The sequence below is a fragment of the Xyrauchen texanus genome, chromosome 27 (genome assembly GCF_025860055.1).
Source record: "Xyrauchen texanus isolate HMW12.3.18 chromosome 27, RBS_HiC_50CHRs, whole genome shotgun sequence".
In the NCBI taxonomy this organism is placed as follows: Eukaryota; Metazoa; Chordata; class Actinopteri; order Cypriniformes; family Catostomidae; genus Xyrauchen; species Xyrauchen texanus.
Window position 1 is genome coordinate 16166888 of NC_068302.1, and position 19132 is coordinate 16186019.

Sequence of the window (19132 nt, forward strand, 5' to 3'; positions counted from 1 at the left end):
TGACAATTTCATTTTAATTTCAAGACAGATACATACTATTTACTACTCAAAATACTTATATATATATATATATATATGTATATATTGGAAAAATTGAGGGGTATTTTAGTCTAATTTTGTCTCATTTGAAATTAAAATGAAATTGTCATTTGGAATTTTTTTTTTTTTTTTTTTCAAATAGTCAAAGGTTTGGGCACCTACTTATTTTTTATTATATAATAATTAAATAATAGCAAAGGCATCAACTATATAATAGCACAAAGTATGGTAATTATGTAGTGACAAAAATGTTAAACAAATCAAAATGGTCTGATATTTTAGCTTCTTCAAAGTAGCTACCTTTTGACTAGATTATAGTCCTGCACACTCTAGACATTCAAATTCATGATGTGCCAGCTGATACTTTTTAAGAGTATTGAACGAGTTCTCGGCACTTGATGGCTACTTTTCTGTCACTATCCATTCCAAATCATCCATTAAAAAAAAAAAAAAATCAGTTATGTAATACATACTGTATGGAGGCACAACAACGCTCACTAAGCGCTTTATTAGGAACACCTGTGCACCTACTTATTCATGCAGTTATCTAATCAGCCAGTCATGTGGCAGAGGTGAAATGCATAAAATTATGCAGATATGGGTCAGGAGCTTTAGTTATTGTTCACATCAACCATCAGTAATCTCAACTGTGGCATGATTGTTGGTGCCAGATGGGCTGGTTTGAGTATTTCTGTAATAGGCTTGCCAAAGTATATGCTGTTACCAGTTACACTAAGTACATAAGACGACACCGGTGCAAAATTTTATACAGGTAAAATGGGTAAACATTATGAAAGAAACAGAATTAAGGACATCAGTTCCTGTATCAACAGCCAAATGAATAAAAAAATGCTAAAAGTCACCTATTGTGTTTGCAACTCTTAAATAAACCTAAATGTTCTTTTTCAAAATAACTGTGAACGCACACTTACAGAAGACAATACTTTTAGTTGACAGCAACAACTGTGTGTGGCAGGACGCGGTTTGCCCTGTATTTTAGCGACTTGCACGCACCCTAATGTGTTGTCAATTTAGACAAATTGACATGAAGCACAGACACTTTCAGTGTGAATTGGAGATGCATCCAGCTGCATACTCCTATCTTGTTCAACTATTGGTGAGTTGTGTGAGATAACACGGATGCTACATGTGACCGAAGTGGCTGCGGTGGAAAGATCAAGTAAGATCAAATCCATTCTGGGCATGTCTTCTTTCATGTTTCCTTCAAAAGCAGGAGAATTTCATCAAATGTATAGCATTCGAGTGCAATATAATTGTTTCCCATTATTGTGATTAAATAAAAACATAAACCAGTAAAAACATATTCACAACATAATATGGAGAGACTCAAATGAGGATTGAGGATTTATTTTTCTATAAAAATAAAAAAACAAAAACATTATTAACATGCACAAAGATGGTGTCCCTAAAATGCCAAATTTATTTTTAGTGATATCATTTTAGCATGTTAGTTAAATACTATAAACGTATGAGCCCAATTTTAAATGGAGAATGCTTTTCGTTGAGCTTTAAAACTGGAAAAGGCATATTAATGATGGGGAAGAAGAACCCTTAATGGAAAAAATGACTTTGATTGGATTACAATGGAGCCTACTTGCTCCATTGATTTGTTCTTTTGGGAAAGGTAGTGTTTATTAGAAGGAAACGTGGATATAATTTTTTTTGTTCTTTCTCCCTGTTCATAGCCTTTTCCATTAAGCCTATTTGTTGGGGCTGTTTGCAACTAATGCATATTTGCGTCCGTCAGCGCTATTTTTCGATGTAATTACGTTCTAGTTGGACCTCTTTGACCGCTGACAGCGTGACAGTTTATAAATAACTTCAAAATGCATCTCAATACATCTTCATTCTGCTTGTTGCGTCTTGCGTAGTTTTAGCTCAAGGGCGCGTTCGGCATTAATTCCATTATCGTAATGAACAAATGTATGATTCCCGTGAAAGAGTGCATCTCCTCTGGAAGTCTGAAATGGTGCAGAATGAAGTGACAACAGCAAATACGTGTTTAACTTCACCCATATGGCTATTTGTGATTTGTATTACATTAACAATGCATCATGACACTGTTTTCATTTATGATAGGTTTGAGGAAACGGGTAAAAGCGTATGGCTCTTAATGGTGCCTTATCTTTATAAATGTTTGCAGATTTTCATTTTGAGGAAGCTGTAAAAAGTTCACGCATAGTCCAAGGAGAGACAAATCTCTACTCTTGATTGCAAGTCAGCACACACACATACATAATCTCTCCCATGTTCACACATGAGATGAGCCTTCAATGTCAGAGTACTTTTAAACAGACTTCACATAACCTGACACAGTAGGATGTTTTATCTGATATCTGAGAGATTAATGTTTGTCTGATATACTGTAGTTATTATTAAGAGTGATTTAAGAGTCATTTCAGTTCACATAAACTGATACAGAAAAATATCAAATTGAGGTTCAGCCCAAATTATTGTTTATTTTTAAAGGAGATTACATATCTTGACTTAGCCCAAGTTTGATATGTAAGAAGAAATATCATCAATTAAAACAAGTTTTATGGTGAAATAATTTTTTTGGAATATTTTGGCCTCTTGGGCAATTTTCCTCCAAAGCCTGCATGTTTGGGATTCTTAAAGCAAATTGGCACATTTCAACAGATCATTCCTGTCAGGGATAGTAGTGTGTGTTGCATAGATTTTTCTTTGGTGTAGACTTGAAAGTACCCACTAAAAAAGTACCAAAAAGAACAATTGTTTTGCCGTTAGGGCTGAAACGATTAGTCAACGTTATCGACAACGTCAAACATTGTCATTGTAGAATAGTCGTTTGATCTAATTTAATGTAACGTGAGATCGTATGAAACTCCAAAGATGGCGCACGGAAGCAGCACTGCCTTACTGAGGAGAGGAGAAGAATTATACAGCTCACAGTCCAGATGCACTCTAAACTTTCCAAATTATGAGGGACTTATAATGCAAAAATACAAAGTAAATACAGAAGCACACTCTTGTGAAATAAGTGGAGCTGGAGCTGCCTCACCGCTGAAGCAAAACTTGCTTGTCGAGCATCTTTAAAGGAAACATCTTACATCTTAAATGCAGTTATATTTAATGCATTATAGCTTTATTAATGTTCAAATAATATGGAAACGATCATGTAAACAACTACAAACTCTGAAACTGGCATTTTTCTGTGCAGTCAGCACCTCTTCTATGAATTGCATGAATGTCCCGATCTAAGGGGGAGAGATTGAAACCGCATCCAGCTGATGCACACGCTCATCCATCGAGCACACACGCTTAATGCAGCTAGATTTTAACGTGATGACTCGTGACTTATTGAATCATAATATATGTGTCGCTGTGCATTTCTTATTGTGAAGAAAATTGGCAATATGCAGTTTTATTAATAAGGGAGAGTGTGAGTTAAAGATGGATTAAAGTGAACAGAAAGGAGAGAGAGGGTAATCTTCGCCCCATTATACACTGCAAAACAAGACAAAAACACTTGATAACAGTAGGATTTGTTTGCAGTAAATTTCTTTACTGAATTAAACGTAGATAATTTTTTCCTCTTTATTGTTAGTAAGCACGTTTAATACAACCTTTAAGTCGGGACACAAGCAGAATATTCGGTTAAGAGATAATGATTAATCATTGCGATTATCGCCGAATAATCGCTGTAATAATCATTAGATTAATCGGTTATCAAAAATAATCGTTAGTTGCAGCCCTAATTGTCATGTTTTTTGAACATGTTAATGCCATGGTTTTTAAGACATGTACCATGGTAAAACCACGGTATTCTTTAAAGTAACTATCCATCCGTTCAGCTTCTAAAGCCCCTTGTCCCATTGATGGCTAGAATGCGCTCCAGCGCTAATCGCTACCCTCAAGTAGCACTTGAGCCCATTCCAGCCATCTCGGGCCGAAGGCAGGGAAACACCCCGGACAGGCGGCCAGTCCATCATGGGGCTTAAAGTAACTAGTAACATGTAAATACCATGGAAGAAGAGTCGGTAATCCATGGAAGATCCATGGACTTAACATCTGAAACTACCATTGTACCACCACAGTAATGTTTTGTAAGAATCTGGACACACAGATGAGGAATTTCTATGCCCAGCTGTTCTTCTAAATATGAAGAACATTTTCTCAAAATATTTTTTTTTCTCAAGATCTCTCTGAATAGCAGAGATTTCATCATTAAGGCTGCCAATGACTGAAATAAGCTGCTTGTGTCTGTGGCGTGGTGTCTCTAGGTTTAACCATTTAAACATCAGAAGGGTATAATTATCAGATAATGGTTTCATTCAGGGTGAACAAAATGAAGTGTATGAATTAGACACGAGTCAACAGTGCGGTGACATATGACGTACATTTTCTTTCAGTCAAATACATATTTGTGGTCTTAATTTGTAATTTTGTTAAATGTCACAAATTGACATGCGCCTCAAGTCATCCTTAAAATCCCCTTTTCTGGTTCTATAAAGCTGTTATGAGTTTGTTGGTTTATCTTGTTTCAGAAATTGTTTCCCAGTGAGTAGGGGATCATCTGTGGGTTTAAGGTTTCTAATTTGAAGTTCAAGATTGGTATTATAAACACACCTTAACTCAGTTAATTAAATATTTTTGTGGTTCAGAGTTTTGCCTCCTCCCCAGGGTGTCTTCAGTTCTTCCAAGAGTTTTGTGGGTGCTTTGGGGATGCTGAAAGTCTGGCTGATGGTTTTTGTGTTCTTTGAATTGTTGTTTAGACAGCCGCTGTGTAATGTAATGCAGAGGGTGGAAGCGTTGATACCGGGTCACGAGAACGTTCTGGTAAAAAAATTCTGTGCAGCACTGATACGCCCTTTATAAGGGCACTGTCCAATTTACATAAAATACGTGATTTTCAGAAAACATCTGTTCCACTCACTATAGATGAAGTTACTTTTTACAAACAAATGATCTGCCCTGCCCTTTACTGGTTCTTTTGTTGCCCAGAAAAGAACTGCTGTCTATGGATGCTTCGCTCAAATTGTGCTGAAACTGCCCAAAAATTGCAGTTCCCTCCATCAGGGACCAGAGGTTACGAAAGTAACCAGGACATTTTTTCCAACATGATCACACAGGAAATTGACATGTTGCTTCCAAAAGTTCATGTGCCCTAAAATCAACCCCATACTGCCAAATTACTAACAAATGCCATACCCCATATTTGCATCCTTATAACTGTGGTCACCTTTTCATCTAGCACTACTGATGGTGAGCAACCTCTGAGACATGGGTTCTGGTCCCATGGGAACCAGGACTTAATCACGTTTACATAAACAATGGTGAGCATGATTTGGAGGTTTCTCAGGTGAAGAGTGTGATTTTGGTGCACTACTAGTGACCCCAAACAGAGTTGCACAAATCATTGTTTGGTCAAACAAAATAGACCCACCTCAATCTCACACTATTAGTTGAGCCAATGAGTGCATTTACATGCACACTGATATAAAAAATCAGCTTGTTCAAAAACTCACAAGAAACACAAGAAAACCACGTTAACATAATTTTTTTTAAATCATCTGATTGTTTTGTGCATGTCAAAACTTATACACGCATCCACAACTAAACCTCCAAATATATTATCTTATTTTAAAATTCAGACAAAGCAAGAAAACCGTTTTTACATGACATTTTAAATTATCTTATTGCTTTCTCCTTTTGATATCTAAACCTAAACGGGTATACAAACAACACTTTCTCACATTGGATAAGTCAGTAAGAATGCCGGTAAACGTGTTTACATGCAACGCAAAATTGGGATAATGGGCAGAAATCTATGCGTGCTGATCTGTGTATGCTTTAACTTTTTATTACCTATACCCAGATAAAGGAAAAGCATTAAGGCATTACGTGTCCTTGGTGTCGGTGTAAGATTGTGCTTGTAAACACGCTTGGCTAAAGTCACACTTTATATTAGGTTAGTAAACTAACATTAAATACATACAAGACTATGTATTTACTGTGTAACTACATGTTTTTCTGCAAAATGCCCACATTTGCTGTTACTGAGGTTGAGGCACAGTTAGGTTTAGGATTAGGGGTTAGACTTGGGGGGCTTTCACACTAGCACTTTTGGTGCGCACCCCGGTTCGAATGACGTCAGAGTTCGGTTCGTTTGGATGATGTGGACGCTGTCTTCCGAACTCGGGTGCGCACCCGCGAACCGTACTCTTAAAAAGGTGGTCTGGGGTACGGTTCATGTGAACTCCAGTACGGTTCGCTGCTGATATGAACGCAATCAAACCAAACCGCGGAAGTGAACCGCTATTGATGACGTATAATGTGGTCGTCAGTCTCGCACGCGTCACTTTCAAAATGAGCGGAAAGGGTTTAATTCCGTGCGTGCGTGCGTGTGTGTGTGTGTATATACACTTACCTTGACGAAAAGCGGGATTGACGCACACGCACTGCAAGCAGAGAGATGATTTCTGCTTGCCTTCGCAAAAATTGTCTTCGGCGAACAGCCCGCTGTCTTTTGAACGATTTCAGTATTTTTGCGGCAGACAGACGCAAGTGTGTTTCTGTATCTTGATGTTGAAAACAAAACCAAAGGTTATAAAAAAGAACAACAAATGTGAACCGAGCAAGTCTGTTCATTGAATTTTGACGCGTTTTCATTTCGCGGTTATCAAGCAACACGATTACGCACCAGCTGCAGCTTGATGACGCAAGCGTACCGCGGTTCGGATACAAATATATAATGTGAACACAGTCCATCGGGGGGAGGGGGGAACTCGGGTTCGGAACAGGCAATCGAACCAAGTGTGAAAGCCCCCTTAGGTTTTGGGGTAGGAGTTGGTTTAGGGTTCTGGGTAAAGTTAACAGTGTAACTACAAATGTAATAAATGCAAGTACATTTTACATTGATGCATTTCGCAGACACTTATATCCAAAGCAACTTACAGTGCACTTATTACAGGGCATATCCCCTGGAGCAACCTGGCGTTAAGTGCCTTGCTCAAGGACACAATTGTGGTGGTTGTGGGGAACCATCGACCTTCTGATTACCAGTTATGTGCTCTAGCCCACTACGCCACCACCACTCCCACAAAGTACTTTAAATGTTAGTACAATGCAACAACATGTACAGTATGCACATAATAAGTACATTGTATAAAACAGTTAAGTGCATAGTAGTTAAAGCCACCTAATTTAAAGTGTGTCAGTTTTTTTTATGTTGGGCCCAGTCCATTCAAACAAACAGATTGCAATTCCGTTTGGTGCTGACGGTGTTACAGAATTTTCATACTTAACCTTTTAGAAAAATGTGAATCTCATTGATATTCATTTCAATGGATTGACTCCTAGAATATTGAAACACACTCTGATCAGAATTTCTATTAAATATAGAGAAATTTTAATGGTAATTAACTCCTTTCTTGTCTAACTTTTTGTCCACCCTTATTCCTTTACCTCATATTTCCTCTTGTCTTCCATAACTCTCTCTTTCCCATTCTCTCTATATCCCTCTTTTCTCCCAGTTTAAAACCTCCAACACAGATGCTTCTGGCCACCATGATTGGTGGGATTGATGTGTGAACTAGGTAATCTTTTCCTTACTGTCCCCAGCTGCACTTGGCTTTGCCCTCTGATGCTTGATTTCCACATAAAAATCAATACACTTAAACAAGCACAGATATCCACTATCTGCGCAGTAGGTTTCTGCACATGAACTCTACACATGGCTCTAATTATGTGAAAGCATAATTGTTAATTTTTTTTTTTCTTTTGCTGTTCAAGCAAACGAGTAAGCAAAAATGTAATTTGCTGTGGCCCCCCTTTCACTGGCAATCAAGTTAGCCAACTATGATGACTTCTGCTTAGTGGCTCACGGACGTGTGAAATGGGTCAATGGAGAAGGGTTGGCACTCCTATGAACATGGAATATTTAATTTTTAATCGTTCTCTCATTAAAGAGGAAAAACCGTTGTTACAAACGTGCACATACATGATGAGGTAAAACCATCCAAAATGCATTTAAACGAGCAAACTCTGACATTGGTATGGTATCCATTAAGGCTGCACAATTGATTTAGTCAAGACTGAAAACGCAATATGGTCTAGTGCAATTATTAAACCTTGACAATAGACTTACTCAATAGACTACATTCAGCAATTCAGTTAGCATTGTGTAAGCCAGTGGCACCATCTAGCAGGTGGGTAAGGCAATATTTATTATCCATAAAACCACAATAGAACTTAAAAGGGTGCTTTGTTCCTTTTGGTAACTTTTTATATTTCCTTGATGTGGTTGACATTCCGTAGAATTGCCCAACATGTGCATAATATGAATTTGTTATGTTCTATCATCATAAACAGTACAATCATAAACATCTTTTTATCTCCTATTTATCTTTTATAGTGGCTCTCCTTTAAAATCATGTTCAACAGATCCAATCCATGTTCTGTTGAAATAATTTATTTTTAGAACAATAAAAAGCTTTTGTGCCTCTTTGTACATTTTTAAAACACAATTTATGAGCAAAACTGTGATCTGATGACAAAATAAGGTAAGTGTCAAAATATCTTTATCGACCAATAGGTTTTTGATTAAATCAGTATCGGCCAAATATGTTCATATTATTGCATCTCTAGTCCAATTATATGTATATTGGTCATAATGCACTGTTTTGATTTATATAAGGGGAATGAAGTGACTTTGGTTTTAGTGGACTGATGGCAACCAGGAATCATACAAGTGTTACATTTGCCAAGCACTTGGAATATGTACAACCAAAAGCTATCTCCAAGTAATGTTAAAGCTGGCTCGTGTGGTGGTCTGATTCCAGGATTTTGTGGATGTAGACAGCTCATAGATAGCAGGCAGATGTGATTTGTGCAAGAGTTCAAGGGTGTAGCGAGCACATGGTCGATAGGGTGAGGGACGCAGCTGTTGGTGGTGCGGACACGTCTAATCAGCAACATTAATGGGGAAAAGTGCTGGTCCAAGGCCACAAGAAAAGTAAACAGGACTTGATGGATACCAAAATAAACAACATCTTCTGATAAAGTGTGCTGGCCTTCCCAATCACGCTCTCTCTCTCTGTCTTTTTTATTTCTGCCTTTCAATCAATTACTTTTTTTTTAATCAAACTGAAAACATTATTACTCTAACAAACATCTTCAGATTGATCTAAATTATATGTTCACTCAAAAGGTATATCTGTTATAATGTTCTTTGATTACAGATAGGGCTGCCCCTGATAGTTGGCCAACCCTTAGTCAATGAGAAGAGTCTTGGTCAACCAAGTTTTGATTGGTCAATTGGATTATTTTTTTTGTTATTTTAACTAAACATTCAAATGAAAATGGAAAAAAATGCATTGTTCAACTTTTTGAAAGATGGTTTTACAACAGTTGTGAACATCTCTCTGGCAAAGAAGCTTCATCTGTGCATTTTCTACCAGTCGGGTATTTGGTTATCCAGGAAAATATATAATGTGTGTGAAATAGATAAATTTTGTTCCCTCCTTCACTATATATCTATATCTCAGGATCTGTGAATATTCTTGCTTTAGTGATTTTACATTGAAAATTAAATGTATTTATAAAAAAAAAAAAAACGAATAGCTTAAATCAAACACATTTCAAAATTCAAACTGCACTGCAAATGAAACGAAAAAGCAATTAAAATAATGAAGTGATAAAAGAATAATAAATATATACACCTTTCCATTTACCGTCTAAACATGCAAGCGGAAAATTACTTACACAAATAAAGACACAAAAACGATTATAAATGTAAAAATAATAATTATAATGATGATAATAATCACTGAAATATAAATCATGGTTTGAGGTGAATGTGTTTTTTTACTATTTTATATTGTTTGTATTATTTTACTGGCTGCAGAGTTGCATTCACAATAAACTGCAAAAAAAGTGAACTGAACTCAAAGCACCTCCTGACTTGAGATGTCTGAGGTCATTTACAGCACTCCTAGACAATACTGTTTTTGCAACAAAAAAATCAGAAGACAGAAACAAAAGAGTGAGAACCTTTTAGATGACCGTGTTCCATGAAACGGCACACCTCCATACAAACAGCGGGTCATACATGCGCACAGATGTATTTCTGTCTTCTGTTCTTAATAATATAATAAAATGAGTTTCTTCAAGCACATGTCTGTGTTGCAAATTGCTAATTATTTTTAATATTAATTTGATGATAATAATAATAATAATAATAATAATTTAATACATTAATGGGAAAAGTAGTCAAATATCATCTTGACGTGGTCAAAGGCATCAGCTATTTGCAATCACTCTGACCATCATCGATCCAAGAGATCCTCGTCTGTCGGCACAACCCTAATGTGCATTTCTGTCCTGTAATTTAACAAAATGTTCAGACAGTCTCCTTGCTGGTTTTTCTGGCACATTCAGAATCATCAGAGATTTTGGTGGTGTCGCTGTGGCTCGCTTTGTGCGTGTGCTTGTAAAAATTATATTTTAAAGGCTCATTATTACGGTTTAGTATGTCTCTGTAATGTAGAACAGTGTTAGCAATGTTACTTATAACATTCTTTCTCAGCCCTGGATCTCATTTTTGTTTTTTATTACTTAATTCATTTGTCAGTTCATTCTGCCTGCCAAGATTTGTTTGGTTTGGTTTCTTTGAAATGCCTCATTGCAGTGAATGAAGTACATGCACAGAGCTAGTGGTCAACCAGTATCTTGAAAGCAGTGTGGTCAATGGCAGAAATAGTGTACTTGATACAACTGAATGATAATAAATACTGTAGATTATACCAATGTCACACAAAATTGCTGAAAGTACATTTCATGAAAATGTACTTTTAAGTAGAAATTTACACAGAAATATTGAAAAATATGCATTATCAAAGAGGAAGGCTCCCAGTACATTTTGAGGGCTGGTTCGGTTAAAATAGCCGAAAACAGGCAGATTAGTCAGCCTGGCCAATGTTTGAATTGTTTAAATTTGCATTCATTCACTTCAAAGATGCTTTTATCCAAAGATGCATTCAAGGGTTTTTATTCTTAGACTTTTTATTAGTTTGTATGTTCCCAGGGAATCAAACCAAGGCTGTGGCATTACTAGCACTGTGCTCTTCCAGATTTGCTACATGTTTAGCAGTTAAACTACCATATTTATTAAAATATCTTATTATTATATGATTACTTTGTTGATGCTTGAGAGACTTGCGGTGAATTAATCATATAATTGAAGTAGTCATGAATAATATTGCTCTGTTTTTCACCTCAGATGACCTGGCCAGCCAATCAGTGGACCATGAGAGTGTGCTGATGGTCAAAGCCACAGTGTTTCTACCAGAGCTAGAGAGGGAGTGGAGGACAGGAGCAGAGGAAGAGGGAAAGGCAGAAGAGGAGAGCAGAGGAATGGGTGTTGGTAAAAACACCACCTCCAAATCCATGGACTCCACAACAGAGCCTGGCAAATATGAGGAGGAGAGCAAACACAGTGCACACTTCTACCCCATCCCAGTGAGTGTGTGTGTGTGTGTGTGTGTGTGTGTGTGTGTGTGTGTGTGTGTGTGTGTGTGTGTGTGTGGTTTACTAGGATTTTTTTTTTTAGGCTACAAACTGGTAATTACAAGGGTATTATGCTATATATGTCGTGTCATATATAGCATAATATGTGGTGCTATACATATTCTTGTGTCCCCATAATTCAGATCACTTAAAAATAAAAACATACAAAACTATGTTTTTTTTTTTATGTAAAAATTAAGATTTCAGCAGCATATATGCACAGTCATATGTATACCTTAAGGCAGAACAGTGTGGTATGCAAACTTCTACTTTAAATATGTGGAATTCAAAGGCTAGCTTTCTAGATTTGTTTATATATTCAAATATAATTTAAACCACCAAGAATGAGAAGTGCTTTGAGACTCAAATTGTGAATCTAATTATACAGTGTATGTTTGTAAACTTCATCCACATGATTTGTGAGACCTAACATGTTTTTTTTGTTAACGTCCCTGGAAAACTTATTTCAAAAGCAAAATAACTAAAGATCAGAACAGTATGAAATTACCCACTGCTGGCTCTCGCAGCTGTGTGCATGTATTGTTGTCAAGTCTGCATGCATATACACTCACTGAGCTATTTATTTGAAACACAATAGTCCTAATAAAATGCCCGACGTGGTCTTCTGCTGTTGTAGCCCATCTGCCTCAAGTTTCAATATGTTGTGCATTCTGAGATGCTATTCTGCTCACTACAATTGTACAAAGTGGTTTTCTGAGTTACTGTAGCCTTTCTGCCAGCTCGAACCAGTCTGGCCATTCTCCGTTGACCTCTCTCATCAACAAGACTTTCGTTTTTTTTGTTTTTGGCACCATTCCAAGTAAACTCTAGAGACTGATGTGCGTGAAAATCCCAGGAGATCAGAAGTTACAGAAATACTCATACCAGCCCTTCTGGCCCCAACAATTGGTCTAAATCACTGAGATCACATTTTTTCCCCCATTCTGATGGTTGATGTGAACATTAACTGAAGCTCCTGACTCATATCTGCATGCTTTTATGCATTGCACTGCTGCCACACGATTGGCTGATTAGATAATCACATGACTATGTAGGTGTACATCTGTTCTTAATAATGTAATTACATGATGTACTAATTCATTAATCACATATCAATATTTATTGGGAAAATCACCCAAATAAAGATATTTCAAAGACATTACTTTATTGTAGTTGACTAGTAAAGCTTTGAATAGACATTACAAAAAGTGTCTTAAGTCAGGATATTATTTCCATATTATTCAACATAAGCTTGGCCTACAGTTCACAGAAATCGAATTTGCAATATATTGTATATGGGGTATATTTAAGGGCTGTTCACACAGAACACACTCTTGTATTCCATCTACTTTTTTATAGTTTATAGATGGACATATTTAGTTTTGCATGACATGAGTTCTGCAGTTTAAAGGCAGAGTCCATACTAATGCACATTCTTTGAAAACGCATTAGATTTGCTATGTTTTCGGCTCTCATCCACACTAAAATTGTTTTCTTCCACCAAAGAAATGCTGAGTGTTTAGAAAATTGCTGGATACTCTGGAAACCGATGACAGTAGGAATGTGAAAATGAAGTTTTCAAATTAAACCGATTTGACCAAAAATGCACTGTCAAATTTTTGTTTCAATTGACAGCCCTAATGTTTAAACACTAAAAAGCTTGTTTCGTATGACATGGAGTGCTATAATAGATTATCCTGAATGTGTGCAAGTGTATCTGTGTGCGATTGTGTTTTTAGAGGCCCTTATTCTACTTTTTTCTTATCTTTCCACAGACATGTCTATTTATCAGTCAGCCCTCTATGGTCGGTGCTCTAATCTCTCTGAAATAACATATGTTTACTTAATCTGTAACCTTATCTGTTCATGTGTTTTTAAGAGGACATTCGTGCCAGGACTGTGTCACCACTATCTTATTTCCCTTACTCATTACCAGCACTCCCTTAAAGACAATCACAAAAGAAAAAAACTCTTATAGCGCACACCTGGATTATTTCAAATTGGAGTGAAGCATGTTCCTTTTTATTTCTGCTACAGTGTTTAAAGCATTTAAAATATTAATTTCTTTCTGATTTGTCGGTTATTTTTCATGTGAAGCATGTCATTCATTTCTATATTAGATGGATAAATTATAATGTCTCTTATCCCGATTTTCTGTGCAGACACAACTAAAATAAACGATTAGTAAATTGACTTCCCAAAAAGTGTGAACAACACGTGGCTCTGTGTGCTTTCAAAACATTGCTCTTTTTTTTTTGAGCTATCATACTTGTCAGCTTTTGGCTCAACGTGTTGTGTGAGTTTTGGGCAGGATACTGTGATTGTAATTCACCTGTAAAATGGGTGTTCAGGCTATTCCAGTGGTAAAGCTTTAGCAAAGAATATCTTTTCACGAAAAGTAGCCTCTACTACTGTCATGTATACCTCAGAGAGCTACAAAGGGTTGTTCTAAAATAGAGAGTATTTATTCAACACAATCATGCATATTCATATTTCAGAAGACAAAGAATCAACTAAATGATTGGCTAAGTATAAAAAGTGATTACCATAGAACCTCTCTTCACCTTTCAAGGACTGGTTTCTGTCCTGAAATGCTCTGTTCTTCATCCACACTAGTCTTCCTCAGCACATTCCATAATAATGTTTTCCACTCTTCGGATATGTCTTCTGATAAGACACAGTTCTCTGCCTCCCTTTCCCTCTCTGACCTTGGCAGAGATGGCTATGCAAAGAAAGTTCAGTTGACTTAGCTACAGAAAGGAAAATGTGGTTTGGTTCATTTACAGAAAGCAATTTAAAATGAATAAGAAATAATAGAAGAGAAAAAAACCAAAGGATAATAAGGATGAATAACAATTGAATTGTCACATTCCTTTCTTTGGTCCTGTTTGTTCAAATTCAAATAGATTAACAAAATTATTAGTATTTAAAAACAGAATAACATATCAAATTATTGTTTTTAACTCAAATGATTAAAATTGTTGTCATCAGGATATGGAAAAAGATCAGGGTAGTCTTCATCGCAGTAGGTGTCTGATATAGTTTTGGTTAAAGACATATGTTGACCTTGGACATCAAAATTAACCAGATTTGATAATTTGTGTTTTGAATACATTGAATCATAGATCAGTTTCATTTCAATTGATCACTCAAAAGCTGGACAGTGAGATGTCTGAGTCTCACTTAGAACAGCTTGGTGAATGTCCAAACAGTCTGCACCACCACCACGTCCTGGGTGATTCTTCCTCTTTTTGTTTGGATCTGTGTTGATCAACAATTTCAGGGCCCCCTCAATTTTCCAGACCCTTGTCGAAATTTTGAAAAGCCTGGTGCGTGCTTGTGTCTTTTAATCATATCAACCACACCTCCCTTAGATATATTGTCCGCACCATTAGTCAACTTAGCCATAAATGGAAAAACTGAATTTGGTAAGGCTGGTTTATTTTCAGTCAATCCCAGTTCCTGTGGCAGAATAAATCCTGCAGTTTGTACGCCAGACGATTAGTTCTTCCTAGGACAGCTGTCCGTAATTCTCTCTCTCTTGAACTTTCGTCACCGGCAACCTTTTATCCCTCACATCCCATCAGGCTGATTGGGGACCTGGCATGCATTGTTCCATTCCGGCCCGGCCCTCCTCCGCTCTATAGTGGTAAATCTGTCGATTTTTGCTGCTGCTTTTGTAGCCATGTTGGCACTGGCATCTGAAATCCAATCAGAATCACGAGTATGTACTCTGCATTTGCATACTTACAAAGACTGGGTGAGGGGAAACAAAAGGTTAATTATAAGTGTTTTGTGCGCTATCAGTTCTCCAGAAGAAGTCACAGAACCACAATGTTTGTGTAGTATGCCAGTATCATGTAAAGTGCGGAAAGCATAATTACTGTCTGTGAAGACAGTAAGGCATTTTCGTTCAGCAAAACTGCATGCATGTGTGAGTGCAAACAATTCAGCCACTTAGGCTGAAAGAGATGATGGTAATCTAAAACTTTCCACAACAGTATGTGAGTCCCAAACAGCATAAGCAAATGAGGGAGACCCATCGGATAGCCTCAAACTAGATCCGTCTACAAAACAAATTCAGTCTGTATTGGTATCAGGCAAGTCAGACAGGTCAGTCCTCTGTTTCTAATACTATCTAATACTGTTAGGCAATCATGGGTGTAAAACCGTATGTGTGTTAGGATTTAAATTAAACTGTCACTTTTTACGGCATTAATGTAAGGAAATTTATAATGGAATTAGTCGTGTTTGACAACCATTATAAGAAAGATTAATGACTAATAATTTGATTTTGTCTGAATAAAAGTCTCCACCATTAAAATTGTAATACAATTACTCATTGTATCTGCTCAAAATTTGTATTGTAAGGAATTATCTTTAATAAGGGAATTATGATTAATTCACTTATTGGAGTAATATTATTCTCATGGCTTATTGAAAATAATATCATAAATATTTTATGTATAGCTTTGGGGACAAATTGATCTAAAATAATCAATTGATGAGATTATCAAAATATACCACAGTCAAATTATCTTTGCATACAAACAAGACTTTATTGATAATCTAAACATAAAACTAATCTAACACATACAAACATGAAACAGGTTGGTGAGTAAAGTGAACAGAGTAGCTTGACTGGAAATTATCTATACAGAGAAAATGAACTTTGAGTCTGTAGACAATGCCTTGGGAACCATTGATACTTAATTCAGTCTAACTCAATTTGCAAACGGGTAACTCTAATAATGTTTGGGAGAACCAGCACTTTCAGCAAAGTCTGGAGATGTACTTCCGTTTCCATGCGTTGCTTGGTACTTTGGCTGTGTCAATAGAAAGTTCTGGTTGTTCCAGCGATGTTATGATGTCTGTTGCTTCGATGGATGATGAGGCGGGCTTTGAAGCGAGGCCTTCCACATGGAAGACTCGCAGCTCCTGTCACGTATGTACGTCATGGTGCAGAGAAGAGCTATATCGGAACCTATGCTCCGATCTTTCTAGGACTTCAAAATTGCATGGAACTTGAGCGCACCAGGGCGAGGCTGCAAGCCACGAGGGCAAAAGCACAGAGCTGCAGAGAAAGTGAAGAATGGAGAAGAGAGCCGAAGAAGACGGCATTCTTCCTTGGTACAAGAGTTTTCGCGTTGACAGAGGCCGCACCCCAAAGGTGTCCTGAGCCAATCAGAAGTGACTTTTCGGAGCCACGTGGTAATTTGTCTGTCCCTCCTTCTGAGGTGTTTACAAACCTGATTACAAATCTTAATGGTTAATTAATTGGTTTTACAACATCAATAATAAAAGATTAATGATTTTAATCATTGATTTTTCAGTTATAAGTGATTACAAATCACTACACATATTTTAAAAGGTACATCAGGCTATACTCATTAATTGTTCAGTTATAAAACTGATCACCGATCATAACATTATTTTCAGAATGATCTAGCAAGGCTAGGTATTTTGTACATTTTGGTCCAAACATGTAGATTCTGTGCATTTTATAGGGATAACTCAGCAAAGTACTGTGACTTTGTGTGAAATGTTGCTGAGATGTCTTGGAATTAGAAACATGCAGACATGAGGGTCTCACAAGGAAGCCTTCTTTAGCACTGTTTGGAAGTTCAGGAGGTCATGCTGAGTCTGCCCCATGTCACTATCCTGTGGGTTGAGGGCCTTTTCTGAACAATGGAGACTTTTTTTTTATTCTTGCTGTTTTAGCAGAATGGTTGGTCTCCTTGACCAGCCATTTGGCATTGTTAATTATCTCAAAGCAACAACCTAAAGGGAGCCCAAGAGGGGACTCCCCTAGGAGAGTGTGATCTTGGACAAGTCTCCTTTGTTTGCTTCATTGGCCAGATGTGGTTCATCTAATTTAGCTTGGCCATGCCAGATTTAGGGTGCATTTTGACACCTCTTAGTTTTATGGCTTTGAGGAATTTACAGTGTGGATTGTAGGGCTTCTGTATTATTCTCCTAATACTTGTCCTGCCTTCAATCACTACATGGGGAATGCCGTTATCTGCAGATGGTAATAGTGTAGCCGGATTTAGAGTGTTGCAACAATGTATAGTGACATTTTGCAAAAAGAAAATATTCTGATATTTTTAGAATCTAGCATTAGACAAATGCATAGTGCATGCCAAAGCAATCATTTTATGCACATCATATGGAATGTAAACTTCCAACAGATGCATGGCAACCAAATCTGGGGAGGCTAACACAGCCTCTGTGGTGGCTGTAGGGACCACGAATAACCATTTCTAAACATTTAGAAAAGTAAGCTAAAGGCTTCCATTTTTCACCATGCGATTTGTGTTAATACAGCAGACATGAACCCATTGTTCTCATGTACATACAATCTGAAAGGTTTACTATAGTCAGGATTTGCTAAACAGGGAGGAGACAGTAAAGCAATTTTGAGACTTTCAAAGGCAGAATCGGCTTCTGGTGTCCATTTAAACTAAATCATGCATTTGTAGCGAATGGATATGAACCAAATCAGAAAGTGGTTGTGACAATTCAGAAGTATCCAAGCTCAACAGTAAATGCCTAAAAACGACATGACTTGTTTCTTTGTTCTCAGTTTAGGTAATGAGGAGATAACACAAACTTGGGATGGATCGATTTGATGGCCGTCATGAGAAATGATATGACTCGATTGCAATTTGTCACATGTACACTTATGGCCATTTTCAGCAAAAAGAGTAGCAAAGCCTAGCAAAAACAAGCAGGGTTCTTCACTAGGGCTTGCCAAAAGCAAATCGTCAACATAAATCAAAATTGCTCTTCCAGCTAGAGTTTTGAAAGTTTCAAGACCACGCAGCAATTGAGCCATAAAAACGTTGGGGAGTCGGTATACCCTGTGGCATGACGATCCACTGATATCTTTTATTAGAGCAGAACGAAAACCAGTAACGGCTGTCCGGATGTACCAAAATCATGAAAAATACATTTGCCAAATCAATTACAGAAAATGATTGGAGTCTGGCGGAACTGTAGAAAGAATGGTCACAGGATTGGGTACAATCAGGGCTGAGGGGAACATGGCTTCGTTTACCAAGCGTTAATCCTGGACCATTCTGTATTTGCCATTTTTTCTTTACTCCCAAAAGAGGACTAGAGACTGGGGAAAGTGTACACAAAGAAATGGTGCCTTTGTCCAAACAAGAATCAAGGATCTCTGTCAGAACTTTATTTAAACTTCTTTAGAAAGCGAGCATTGAACTCTATATGGTCTATGATTTAATTTTGGAACCACCTGCAGGTGTCGTGCGTTTTTCTTTAGCCCAGATTTTGGGGTATGTTGTCCAAAAAGAAAGTACATTGTTATAACTGTCTGTTATTTCTGAATGATAATTTTTCTCTTGTCTGGAACAAGTAGCATTAGCAATCATATATGTATGTAAATATATATATATATATATATGCATGCAAGTAGGAAATATGAGTAACTTGTGTGAGAGTGAAAAATTTATTTCACGTCTTATTTTCCAATCTCTACATGCCTTCTATATAAAAGTTTGCATGTTTTTCCATTCTC

General features: G+C 37.1%; 1 protein-coding gene across 3 annotated transcripts in view; it reads left to right on the forward strand.

Annotated features, from left to right (window-relative positions):
- The window catches only part of LOC127620755 (solute carrier family 23 member 2-like), a 77417-nt gene that overhangs the window by 25934 nt on the left and 32351 nt on the right, over window positions 1–19132 (forward strand). For all 3 annotated transcript variants that reach the window (XM_052093975.1, XM_052093973.1, XM_052093974.1), the window contains exon 2: window positions 11303–11541. In XM_052093975.1, the coding sequence (XP_051949935.1) occupies window positions 11344–11541 (198 nt within the window). In that variant the 5' untranslated portion in view covers window positions 11303–11343. The remainder of the gene's footprint in view (window positions 1–11302; window positions 11542–19132) is intronic.